Here is a 13,654-nt window from a genome sequence, read left to right on the forward strand (position 1 = left end):
TTGTTGAAATTCATGTAATGATAAAATTCTCAAGGACAGGTCAGAAGGCCTATAGACTGTTGAATGTGGGACAAAGAGACCATAAAGAATCTGGTCAGATGTAGCTAATTAAAGGTAAATGAAGGACAGCTGCTTTTTATGTTTCTAGCACATCTTTGATCTGCTCTACCCCTCAGACCTCTGTGGACAAGGTAGTTAAATACAAACTAGGAGGCCTATTTTAAAGACATTAAAACCCTCCAGGGCAATCGAGTGACAGTCCAAGCAGCCATAAGCTGTTTGCTTTATTCATTAGAGAACTTTAAATGTGTCAAGAAATAGAATAATGTCCATGCTCTTAGATCAGCATTAGCAATGAAGATTACAACAGCTTTGGGACGTATGAATGGGCAAACTTCTTATGAAAACAAGTTTATTGAGAAGCATTTTCCTATAACAGCAAAGAAAATACAGGTTACACGTTTTCATTGTGGGAATATTGATTCAATATGCACTGAAATATCTACGTCTGTGGTGACATGAACATAGAATAACCCAGTGCTGACCTCAGTGGGTCCCTTCGGTTGTGTTTCAAAAAACTTCCTTTTCAGACACAAGTGATGGAAAGAATATGTCATCTGTGAGTGACATAATAGTATGTAATACTTGCCAAAGTATTTATGGGGAATTTACTTGAAATATAGACTTTCACTTGTGTCTAGAGACTCAGACACTTAAGTTAGTAAATTGCAAGTGTTTATTTTATAAGATGAAGCTTTAATGACAATACAAAATCAGTAAAAGATGTATAAAGACTAACTAAAGAAAAAATAGCAGTTATACGAGCAACTCTATTGCTAATCGTTTCAGAAAAAGTGATTTTGTCCAGAATTATTTGAGTCCAATATATATATATTTTTATTTGTTATTATTATTATTATTTGAGAATTGGACTAGAAGTGGAAATCAAGACGAAGCAAATTTTTTGCAACATTCTAAATGGTGAATTCTGGAAATGCATGTCATATTACCTCACAAATCTTTAAGAAATCAGAGAAAATGTTTTATAGTTTCAGTTCCTTATTTTGATATCTATTCTTTCCTTTAGAGGGGCCACAATAATTTATACCACCTAAGGATGCGGAATGTTTCTGAGCTTTTCCTATGTGTTCTGTTCTGTTTTTCTCAACTGTCACTTGTGCCAGAACCTAAACATTGCGTATGTTTGTATAATCAAACTTTCTGTACTCTACTTAGCTTTGTTTTTTTTTTTTCTTTTTTTAATCAAATAAAATTACGAGGAATCTTCAGTATAAAATATGGTTATGTCTACTGTCTATTTGAGTATGCCATAAATGCAAATCTTACAGGTATTACTATATAGAAAGTAATTGATTTACATGGCATTTTACTCAGAAAGGCTCTGTGAGTAGTGCAATAGGAACTGCTTGCTTATGAGAGTGCAATGCACTACCAGAATCTGGATGAATTTGTCTTCCAAAGAGATGGAGATTAAGTGAAAGATCATCTTTGAGTAGCCACTAATTTTCCTGAAAGTTTTGGCATTTCCTTCTAGCCTTATTATAAAGGCATTTAACTATACTTAAAACTAACTTAATCCTCCAAATTTTTGTAGATGGATTTAAAGGCAATTGTGTAGGTTCTTCTTAATTTCTTTATAATCATACACATGAAGTTAATCAGGCTGGTACGTTCATGAACTGAGTAGTAGAACAGTAGAACTGTCCATTTTAAAATGAACAACAAAAATTTCAAATGAAACTGGAAGTTTACCTTTGTTTTTTAAAGAGAAAACAGTACTCAAATGAGTATTGAGCAGTTTATTTGAAGCATATCTCAAGATTCACTGAGCTCTATTCTAGGCAACAGCAAGTACAAATATGTGGGTATTGCTGGCAGCTTGAGCATAATATACTGATTCAGTTGATACTGCCAAAAACATTGTGAAAAAGCTAACAATGAATAAATTTATACTAAATTTAGAGTACTTTGCCATGCATACTTTCAACATTATAGCTAGATGTCTTTTTCCCCCAGAGCGAATAACTATATTGGTAATTATTGCAAAATTCTGCTAAGATAGATGCAGACTGGGGGTTTGGTTAAATTACACCTATTTTATTTACAGTTGATTTAAATTTATCAGCTTAGCTGTGTGTTAGATTGAAAAAGATGAAAAGCACGTTCTGTGTTAGAAAGACTGTGAAAGAGAAGTACAATAGCTGATAGGACCATTTATCCTCAATTTAGAGATAGTATAAAGATAAGTTAAAGTGAGCTAAAATGAGCTTCTATGGACCAAACATCAAAAGCTTCTGTTTGCAGCTGAAGTCCTCTGTTTTTCTGAAAGCCAACCAGTCTACTGCTCCCCAGGCTTCAGATAGCAATGCTGCACTGACAGGCTGCCTCTAATAAGGAATCTTGTTGCCTAACAAGATGTTGAACAAGACCCAGCTCATCACGTTGGCATGCAAAAGCCACATTTTTCTAAGAAGTGCTAGGTAATGAAGGCAAACCAGCAGCTCCTGCTGAGATTATCATCATCAGCTAATATTTTTAAACACAGGTATCATTGTCTCTGCCAAAAGAAAAATCATATTCAACATCTTGTTTAATTAACATGTTTTCTAGCATATTTTCTCAGTGTAGACAAGGTCTCTGGGGAAGAATGACTCATGACTGCTGGGTTGCCATTACAGTGGGTTTTTTTTGAGCTAAGGTCCCATCTCTCCCTATTTTCTAATGGGAAAATTGATTTGGCTCATTACTTAGACATTAATTAATGATTTTTGAGGAGCTCCAGGGTATTGTTAGTTAATCATACACCAAACTGCTAAATAGAATCCTGGGCAAGAGTTGAAATGTACATCACTTTCTTTAGTAGCGGCTAATATGTAGATCTTTTCCATCATATCACATGCTAACTGCTGAATAGATTTTCGTATTGAACTACTTAACACTTACTTTAAATGGGGAGAGTACAATATGTGACCATCTCCTTGGAAAAGGAGTAGTGAATAGTAGAATAAAGAGTGATAATATGTATTATGGTGAACCTAGAGTTTTGTTGGTTTTTATGACTTTATACACTTACAGAACATATAAAAGCATTATTTATTTATGAAGATACAGCAGAACAGCAGGCTAGCAAAAATTAGCCTGTATGGAATTGACTGCAGGGATGGTTTTCTTTTTTTACAGTCATTGATTCCTTCTAACAATACCATTATAATCAGGAAGTGCTTCCACACTTCATATTGTCAAAGTGTTTTAGCTTACAGACAGACAGAATATGTCATTGTTTTCATTAGGAGACAAAGAGCAACACAAGATTTTCTCTGTCAGACATATACTCTCAGAAGGAAATGCATAGTATACATAAAATATTTATCATCATTTCTTACCTTGTAACTATGTCTACATAAAAGCCAAAATAAATATAGGCTGTTCCAACTGTACAATGCACAGCGCCTAAAGTGTTTATTGCCGCATTTTCTGTGACCAGTCTCCTTTCTGTTGTGGTTCTCCTGTGACTCTGTTATTCCAGGGAAATGAGTAACACAAGGGTAGGAGGGTGCATAATGACTTCTGAGCAGTAGGGGGTTGTCTGAACTAACACACATGGATCATGCTCTGCATCTCCTCAGTACTGGAACACCCTTTCAGGGTGCATTTTACAGAAAACATATAGAAGGTCAGATACTCAGATTTCTATGAGACAGGGCAGTGTGTACCACAGATACAGCACACCAGTCAGCTCATGGATTCTAAGAAGAGCTGAAGGCAAGAATTTGTCCAAATGGCCAAAACCTTAATGATTCTATTCTTATCTATGCTATTAAGCAAGTACTGTTAGCTACGTTTCATTCTTTTTTTCCTATTCAGTGAACAGCCAAAACATGGAATCATTCTTGTTTGGAAGAGTCATACCATTTTTTGGAAATATTATATGTTCATTGGTACAAGATTTGTGTGTATGATGGAACAAGGGAACAAACAGCAAAGGAACTTAACATACCTACCACTCACTGAAATGTTTACTTTGAAGAGAAGACTGCCAATTTGATATTTTAAGTGTGACTCTTGTAGAGGGGAATGTGATGTAATCCATTATGGAAAACAGTTTGAAAACTGGCGATATTAGCTGGAAAATGGATAATGTTCTACCAAAGAGAGCTGCTTTGGTGTCAGTATTCTCTGACATTTTCTTCCTCTGCAGCCTTAGCTAACCAGCATCATTGTTTACATAACAGAACTCTGGACTTTCCTCTTGGTTGTTGATTTTCCACTTGTGTATATTCAAAATGTTGTCAATGATGACAGCTGGTTATTTCTTCTACACACAGATTTTTATTGTCTTATTTTATTGTTAGTATCCAGTTTTCACAAGGAATGTATTCCCACCCAGAAGACAACAAAGGTTGGATTGCCCCACTAATTGTTCTTTCCTATGTTTCCTTTGGGCTCTTGTTCAGTTTGTTGGATCTGAGTTGCTTTAAACATAATTAGACCATTATAAATCACACTGAATTAGTTCATGTGACATCACCAAGGAGACCCAATGGGACTATTAGAACATGTTTTTGGACAATCTATCTGTGTAGCTATGTTAACTACTTTATCGTGAAAGTAAAGTTAGTAAACAGTAGTCTTTTCAGTATGACAAATTAAAATATATTGCACCATATCTATTTAACTAATTAGATTTTCATAGTGCTAATATAATTTGTCACAAAACCAATGAATATTAGCTTAAAAAAAAAAAAAAGCAATATATTTTATTTTATTGGGCACATCTCAGAGTGCTTGTAATTTAGTAAGGCCACCACACTTTCTGGGCAGGCTATCAAGTAGGATGTTGTAATGATCTGCATGACTACTATAGTAGATGGAAAAATATAGCCTGTGTTTGTAGCTGTTCCATTAACATCTTGCACAGCGTGCACTCCTTTGGTGCACTTCAGAGAGTCTTGTAATAATCCCAACTAATTATACATTGTTTAAAACCTAGTATGTAATTAAATGATGATACAAAAGAAGGAGTGAGAAAAGCAGATAACCAATAGAATCCTGAAGTTATCAAAACAGATCTCTTGCCAAAGACCTTGGAATTCATCTGATTCAGTTGCTGGATGAATGCCTGACTTAAAAATTATTCTATGAGGACCAAGAAAATAGAGCCAAATTCTGGCACTATACACTTTTCTCCCAAAATGGACATTAATGCTACAAAAACAGAATAGGTTGAACAGCCCTTGGCCCCATGCTTGCCCCCCTGCTGTAGTTTGTATCTGCCAAAACAAGACAGAAGGGAAGACCTAAAACTTGGGGGTGAGAGAAGTTAGAAAAGGAGGAGGGTCATTAGAAAAGAAAAAACTCATAGGCTATGCTCCCTGCCAGCACTGAAACACTAGACTGCAACACTATTTGTAAAGCACCTGTTGGCAGCTGTGGACTAGTTTATAGATTCTGGGACAGAATAAGGACAGAAAACTTACAGTCTGTGTTCCCTTATGTGACATGTGATTTGTCCTTGTTTTAATAAAATGTAAGTCATTCCTGGGCAATAATTATGGCAATAAATATATCTATTCAGAAATAAAAGCTCCACCTCTAACTTTCTAGAAAAAAAGATATTAAAAATATTAAATCACATGATTTTGAATGAATTTCATTAATGTTAATATTTATATTTGTTTATAGGTATTTAATGCTGATGCAGTGTGTGTTATCTTCCATTTCAGCAGAAGTGAAGTGTTGAGTAGGGTGGAAAGAAAATATGGCAAAACAATAGTCAAATATTACCTTGATAGCTTCATTCAAACACAGCCAGAAGAGGCCTGGTGTAAGGTATTATCTGGCCAGTTTTATGTTTTGCAAGCATTATACATGAGAGTGTAATTGTAGAAAAGTGGGAAAATTTGTAACTTTCAGTAAATATTTTATGCAAATAATTTAATTTAGACATTTAAAGATCTTTGCAAACTTTCATGTGAACTACTGTTCAAATGGATCTGGTTGAGATTTTAGTATTACAGCTTATACCCTCCTGTTACTAACTTGAAGAACTAATTGTGCAGTCGTGCAAAAATCTTTGCAGTCTTTGAATGCTTAGAGTATTTTTTCTTAAGATAACTATATGATCGTTATTAATAATGTATTTAGTATGTATGGTATGTTAAGCAGAAAACTACAATTTTTAAAAGCTCTTGCATTTATTGGCTAACTTTCCTTTTGACTACAATGAGAATGAGAATGAGAATGAGAACCACCAATACTTTTTTTCAGTGACAGGCTAGCTTTCTTACATAAACTTAAATAAATAAATAAATGATAAGGCTGAGAGGATTGGGATTGTTCAGCCTGGAGAAGAGAAAGCTCAAGAGAAACCTTATATTGGCCTTCTCATCCTTAAAGAGAGTCCACAAGAAAGAGTCTTTATCAAGGTTTGTAATGATTAGACAAAGGTTAGTGGCTTAAAGCAAAAAGTGGACAAATTTAGATTAGAGGTTAGGAAGAAATTCTTTAATCAGAGGATGGTGAGGCACTGGCAGGAGCTGCCCAAAGAAGCTGTGGATGCCCCATCCCTAGTGGCATTCAAGGCCAGGCTGAATGGGGCTCTGGGCAGCACCACTGGGTGCTGTGGTGGGCAGCCCTGCCCAGGGCAGGGGAGTTGTAACTAGATGATCTTTAAGGTCCCTTCCAATGTAAGCCGTTCTGATTCTTAGATTCTGTATTATTACCCTTGATGCATTATTTTATACCCTTGATGCATTGTATTATTACCCTTGATGCACAGATGCAAATTTGCTCATTAATTATTAATCCTTAAACGTTTGTATAGTTGTTTCTTCATTTCTGAGTGTCTCAAAAATGTACTTTCACTGTTATGCTGATAAATATATCTTCTTCTTATACACTTGCTGTTTGGAGTGTGAATGGTATAGAAGTTGATCAGAGAAATACACAGGTCTAGAAAACATGAGAATATGTAGAAAACATCTGAAGCTCTCTGAAATAATAAAAGGCAGCATATGCCATGCTGCCAACTTTGAAGCCAGTTGTTGCAAGTGCATTAGGGATTTTCCAGATCTCTTCTTTTGTCAGAAATTTCCCTTTGCCATCCAAACCCATCTCTCTTGGACATGGAAAGTCCCCAGCATTTAAGTGTTCATGATGGTTGGTAGAACAGGAAGGGGGAACACATAGACAGCACATAAGCATAAGCTCAGAAACAGGACAAGAATAAGAGCTAATAAGTTGACAGCTCAAATAACCATCTCAAGAATGGCCAGTCACTTTAGTATTGGGCTCATCGGAGCCCCCAGCACTGTCTTCCTTAACATCAGTGTGTTTAAGAATTAGTCACATATGACAAAGAAGTCAGTGCTAACCTGAACTCCCTTCTTTCACTAATTTCTGTAAGATTTAATGTATTCATTTATGATGGCAGCCAAATATTTCTGGTGGTCTTAAAACAGAGGGCTGAGCAGAGATGATGAATAAAGTGATCCCGTAGCAAATATGTGCTAGCTTTCCCCTCTGCAGTGAACAACTATCACTTAGCTTAGTGTCTAAAGTCATTGAAGAAGAGTATGTTGAATATATGAGGTACTGCAACATTAAGGACACCTTTAGGTTTTCACTTTTCAAAGTTCAAGAACTAGCTGAGTCAATGAAAATGAAATTAGTTTGTACAAGTGCTTATTAGGTCTTTTTGTTATTATTTTATAGGTCTTGTAGAAATTTGCCTGATGCATCCCCTTGATGTAGTGAAAACAAGGTAAGATTCTGCTTGGACAGGTTTTGTTGAAACTGGAAGACATCCAGTTTAGGAGCTGTCAAAAAATAAAAAACTAGAACTTCTGCAAGTAAGATAACTTCTGTCTTTAATGCCATTTGTATTTACTTACCTATATCTACAGCATTTGACAGTTGGAATTCGAATAGCGCAACACTTTTCTGATTAGAGGTCATCTAAAGGTGATAAATATATTTTATGAAATGTATTTTGAGGTTGTAATTAGATCCTCCTGTATGAAGATGGCTACAATTAAATTTGATTCCAATATATATATTATCTGCAGTAGTACTTTTTAATGTAAATGGGAAATAACATATTGCCTCCAAAGTCATTGTCGGTGACCTCTGAGACCTGATATAAATTATTAAAATGGTGAAATGGGGTGTTTCATGTTTGCTGTTAAGCTAAGTAACTTCATACTTTTAGCTTTTGCCAGTTTTCTTTTCTGACTATTTGTTTATGTGAGTATGAATCAGGAAGTGACCTGGAAAATTTGGTTATACTTTTTTTTTCAATGTTATTTTTGAGATGGAAGAATAGCTATGCTCCTAGTTTTTTTAATATACTTTTCCTTTTTCAGTTTGCTTACTGATTCTTAATTGAATGTTAACATATATGAAAGGTAACATAGAATGTAGAAGCACACAACAAAGAGGAGAAAAAGCATTACTCCATGTGTACTTCATACAGTACCTATACATATTATATAGGTACCTCTGTGTAGTTTTCACTCACCTAAGTAAAAAAGCTTCACTGGGAGATGAATCAAACCTCCACAAATGATGAAGAGAACAGTTGTGTTGGCTGGAACATGCTTGAACCTGTCAATGAGGACTTGAGTCATCACTGAATCTAGTTGGTTAGTCAGCATTTTGCTACAGATGTATTTTAGGTTCTTCTGCGGTTTACCTAAGGGTTTGAGAAAATTTTATGTAGCTTGCTTTTTGCAGGAGACCATCTGTGGTCGTTGCTCCAAACCAGAGAATAGCAATGCAGGCTGAGTCCACATCAACTGCTGACTGGGTGCAGGAGGTGCTTCTCAGTGCTTGGAATTTGCTCTGGAAATTCTTAATCAGGAATAATTTGATTACTGTATAGAGACAGTACACCTAGTAGTTTCTGCTGGGTCCTTTGTAACCCTTCAAATAGTAGCAAGATGGAAATTAAAGTACAAGCAAAACAGATACAAGACCAAACTTAAAAGAACAAATTCTTTTCTTTCTCTTCTCTTCTCTTGTAGTCCTCATGGGTGTACTTTAGTGGTATCATCTTGACAGACTGTGCTGTAAGAATTCTTATAATATCTGGATGAATTATCTCATGTCTTTCTCTTTATACTAAACTAGGTGTCGTATGTCCTTTTACAGTATAAATGCACCATCAGTATTTTACTTCTCATGTCTTTGCTGCCATTGAGATTGTAATCCAAGCCATCAATTTCTATTCTAGATTTTACTTTTCTGTGAGTCATACTGTTAAAAGGGATCTGAGATCTAGAAATGGATAACATTCAAGAATACAAGGGTATGTTTGTGAAGCTTTATCAACATTAAAAAATAAAAATAAAAAAAATAGGAGACTTTTAAAATGTGAAATTTGAGTCCATGAACAATTAAATTAAAAAAGAAGAAAAAGTGAAAGAGTAATAGGTGTGTGGGAGAAAGCAGATTACAGTTCAGGTTGAAACTAGGAGGCTGACTCAAGTGAAAAAAAGGTGCTAAGCAAATTTTTCTCCCATTGAGTTGACTTCAACTCTGCAGAAGTGAGCAGTACCTAAGCAATAGCTTTTCTTTGTTCTGTTAGTGCAGACGTATTTAAAGGTATTACATGGATTTCAGTAGTTCTGCTGAGGTTTCCATTTGTCACTACTTGTAAATATTTACATCTTGGAAACCAATGGCAAAACCAAGAATGGAATATTCTCTGATCTCAACCACCATTCTCTACTATGCATATTGTGCCCGTTTCCTTCCTTTTGTGATGGCTCAAAACTCTCAAAACTAGTAGAGTAGCTTAATCATTTCATAAAGGATACAAGAAAACATTGTTTTTAATTATTGACTTTGAATTTAGTATGTTTTGTAGTATATTTTTACTTAATTCCTTAGTTGCTATGTCTCTGAGCGCTGCAGTGCACTCAGTCTTTTCCAACATTGTACTTATAGTCTGTCATTTCTTAATTACTTCCAGCTAATATACGTTGTGGGGTTTTTTTCTTATGGCTAGGTGAAAGGATTTATAAAAGAGCCATTTGTTGCTTATTTTTTATGAAGTTTGGAGTTTCCTGCATTTTTCTATGAAGTGTTTGTTTGGTGGAAACTCCCATGGCCTTTTCAAATTAGTAGAATCTTATTTGATCAAAGTTAGCATTCTGAAGTTTAGGGAAGATGCCAGAAGCTCACTTGCAGTGGATTTGTGGCTCAGCATCAGTGCTGGTTGTTATATTTATTTTGTGTATGTTTTTAATAAAAAATTGGAGAAAAGAAAGTTCCTGTCAAAGGTTATTTTGAAACCCTGGAAAATAGTTTGGCTCTTTTGTGACAATATTTTGCAATATTTTTTCTGTGTTTATTAATATTCTATTATTCTACAGTAACAATACTAGAAGAATGCATATATATAAAGGAGACAAAACACATGCTTAATATATTTTTCCTAAATCAAAATGTCAAAATAATTTTCTTCTCTGCTATAGCATCAAACATCACTAGTTAAGAAATCCATATAAACTGCCTGACTAGAGAGACCTAACCTATAATCTATTACTTTAACACAATGAAACTCAATTCTTCTTTTAAATAGTGCTTTCTTCTCAAATAGAAAATATGTACATATAGTTTTCGATGATACACTGTGCAAAATTTTGTGTTCTATTTGTATATATGTTTATAACATAACATCTGTGGGTTGAGTAAAGCACCTAATCTCTGTACTTGTCATCCTAAGTACAATTCAGTTATGCAGAATTTGGTAAGAGTTTGTGTGTCTACCTGTGTATGAGTAGAGAGAACAGTATCAAGGAAGTTCTTTCTAGTATAGATGCAGCCAAGATGTTGTGTTTGGTCTTTTTAATTAAGAAACTTAGAGTCTCTATTATACATCACACTTATATCTGGATGATAAAACATATGCTAGATCATTACATGTAAGACAAATCATTGTCTCACATACATATTAAACTTATATATTATATCAGTATTAAAATCAGTAAAGTGCTTTTCCACCTACAGTTTATCCTTTGTGTCCTAATGACACGTTTTGGTTTGAGCAAATGTACAAAATTCATAACTTAATAACCATTTATTGCTGGAAAAACAAATTATACTTGTGCAAGAGCTGATGAGAGTGGTTGTGTAGAAGTAGGGAGAGAGTTAAAGGGAGCTGTCAGGTTAAAGTTAATGCAGTTTGACGAGTCAGACAGGCAAACCTAAATGATAACTGGAGAATGTCACAGTGGTGTGTCAGGTTATGGTCTTCTGTGGTTCCATACCCTTGAACACCTTGTAGCTTTAAGGAAAAAAAAAGTTTTTTATATCTCCCTGCTGCTGACCAGGAGCTTGCTAGCTTCCAGACTACCTGTGTTGGCAGATAATTTTCCTTGCTGTTACATTTTAACACCTCTAACCGTGCAACATCACTCTTGGTGGGGCGCATTTCAGACCTTATGACCAACCTTATGACCAAAAATAATACTTGGCTAATATTTCCTCAGTTTTATAAATTGATTGCCTTTACATGTGAATCCTCTTTTTCATTAATTATCACCAGTATTTATTTTTTTTTATTTGACTTCTAGTCATTTCACTATTCTTGAAAGCAAATTTCCTAGTTGCTAGTATTCTTTAAATCTATAAAACATATATCAAAATGGAAATAGTAATTTTGGATGCAGCTTGGTATTCTGTAGTTATGAAAACGGAAACCATACTTTGTAGTTTTTTAACAGTTGCATCTATATGACAGTTTAATAGAAAAATTGTGAATAAATTAAGTGATTAAATGATTTGAAATAATAGAGAAAAATAATGAATTATCACAAAAATCCTTCCAATTCACAGAGCATGTAAGATTTGTGTCCTGTGAGTGGGAAAATTGTTACATGAGTTAAATGAATTATTTACTTCTCCTTCATTTTGTCAGTAATTTGTCATCACCATAAATTTTGAGTCAAATTTGTGAAAGAAAGATTGTTTCTCTCACATTATACTAATACAAAGCTGTGCTCCAGATCTGTGCTGACTTCAGGAACATCAACTAATATATCCCTACTCTCTGGAGTATTAAGGGTTCCTAATTCCATAGGATGTGGAATCAGAGAGTGGTAAACATTATCACAGACCAACTACCATCTAAAGGACTTGGAGATATTTAGTAACAAACTAGACTAAAGAGAACTGTGAGGGTAACTTGTGTCTAAACAATTTAAACGTATATTCAGGAGGCAGTGTTTTAATGTTTCTCTGGTTAATTCACATAATGACAGGTCCAAATCCTTTTAATTTTGTTGTTGTTGTTTATTTAAACCATCCCTTCTGTTTTCAGACTTGTGTCTTTATAACATGGCCTCACTTTGGAATGGATGTGTGCAATTAGGGAAGCAACACCCAAGAGAGAAATCTAAGAGGCGTTCTTTCAAAATCTCTGACTTAAGTTTCTCAGGAGGATACATTACTACATATAGCTTGCTTTATGGATCAACCTGTTGGACCTCACTGTTATTTTTCTTAAAGCTGTTTTCTGCTTCCTCAGAATCTTGGAAATATTTGGTACATATTGCTTCTACTTTAATGCTTTTTTACATAGTTTAGTTTTAGATCAGGATCTTTATGTGAACTGACTTTACATCTCTTGTGTGATTCAGAATATCAGCATATAAAATAAGGCCATTAATTCACCCTAGACAATTTTGAGGAAGTTTTCCTCCTGTCCAAATCAAGATTTTATGGTTTGTTCTTACTGTAACAATCCAGACCAACATCATGGATCTAAAGCCCCACATTTAGAAAAGAATTTGGGATCTAAGTCCAAATTTGAACTCTGCATTACAGAACCATTTCTAGTTAGCAACTGTTCTGCTGATTTCTGTGTGTGTTTATCCATTTTGTTCCTTTGTTCCAATTCTGTCATTTTGGTCTTATTAAAAATGTTCAGCTTACTACATATGTTTCCGATCTCATTCCATCTGTTGTTTTGCAAGAGCTACTTCCTTTATATCATTAATTCCTCTTTGATTTCTGGTCTCCTTTTGTTTAAGTGAGCAGTAGTGGAGCCTGTCCCTGAAAAAACATGGTTTAAGGAAGAGTTCATTGTCCTTATACAATGTTACCATTTCCAAATGATCATAACTCATTTGGTTTGCATAAGTTCATGTTACTTGTTGCAAAATGCTTTAGTTAGATTCATAATAATTTTAAGCAGAAAACAGTCTTCCTATCCTAGGAAAATTATGAGGATACTAAATGTTTCAGCATTCTGTTTTTGGGCTGAACTCCTGGAAGAATGCTAGAAAAACAATGAATTTTGGCCTTTTCTTTTTAACCAGGAAAATAGAGTTTTGCTTTGAAAATGTTGAAAATACATGGTAAATGATGTTGTTCTCTCTAAATATGTAGATATATATTGAATCTGATTGTTTCCTGAGAAATCTTTTCTTTCATCTGGAAGAAAATACTTAGTAAACATAATCCCTGACCAAATCAACTTATTGTCCTTCTTTCAACCAAATGTCAAGGCTTTTCCCTGAGATTAATTTTAGTTGATTTATCAGTGGCCTTCGGCACACTTATTCATAGGGCTTGTTGTAGCTGATACTGTTTTTGGCATTTGAATTTCAGCATTTAAATACTTCGA

The 13,654-nt window shown here is 34.6% G+C and overlaps 1 protein-coding gene across 2 annotated transcripts in view; it reads left to right on the forward strand.

Moving 5' to 3' along the window:
- The window catches only part of SLC25A21 (solute carrier family 25 member 21), a 221,302-nt gene that overhangs the window by 111,063 nt on the left and 96,585 nt on the right, over positions 1–13,654 (forward strand). For both annotated transcript variants that reach the window (XM_072338791.1, XM_072338792.1), the window contains exon 2: positions 7,735–7,783. In XM_072338791.1, coding sequence (XP_072194892.1) covers positions 7,735–7,783 — 49 coding nt within the window. The remainder of the gene's footprint in view (positions 1–7,734; positions 7,784–13,654) is intronic.

Source organism: Excalfactoria chinensis, chromosome 5 (genome assembly GCF_039878825.1).
Source record: "Excalfactoria chinensis isolate bCotChi1 chromosome 5, bCotChi1.hap2, whole genome shotgun sequence".
Taxonomy (NCBI): Eukaryota; Metazoa; Chordata; class Aves; order Galliformes; family Phasianidae; genus Excalfactoria; species Excalfactoria chinensis.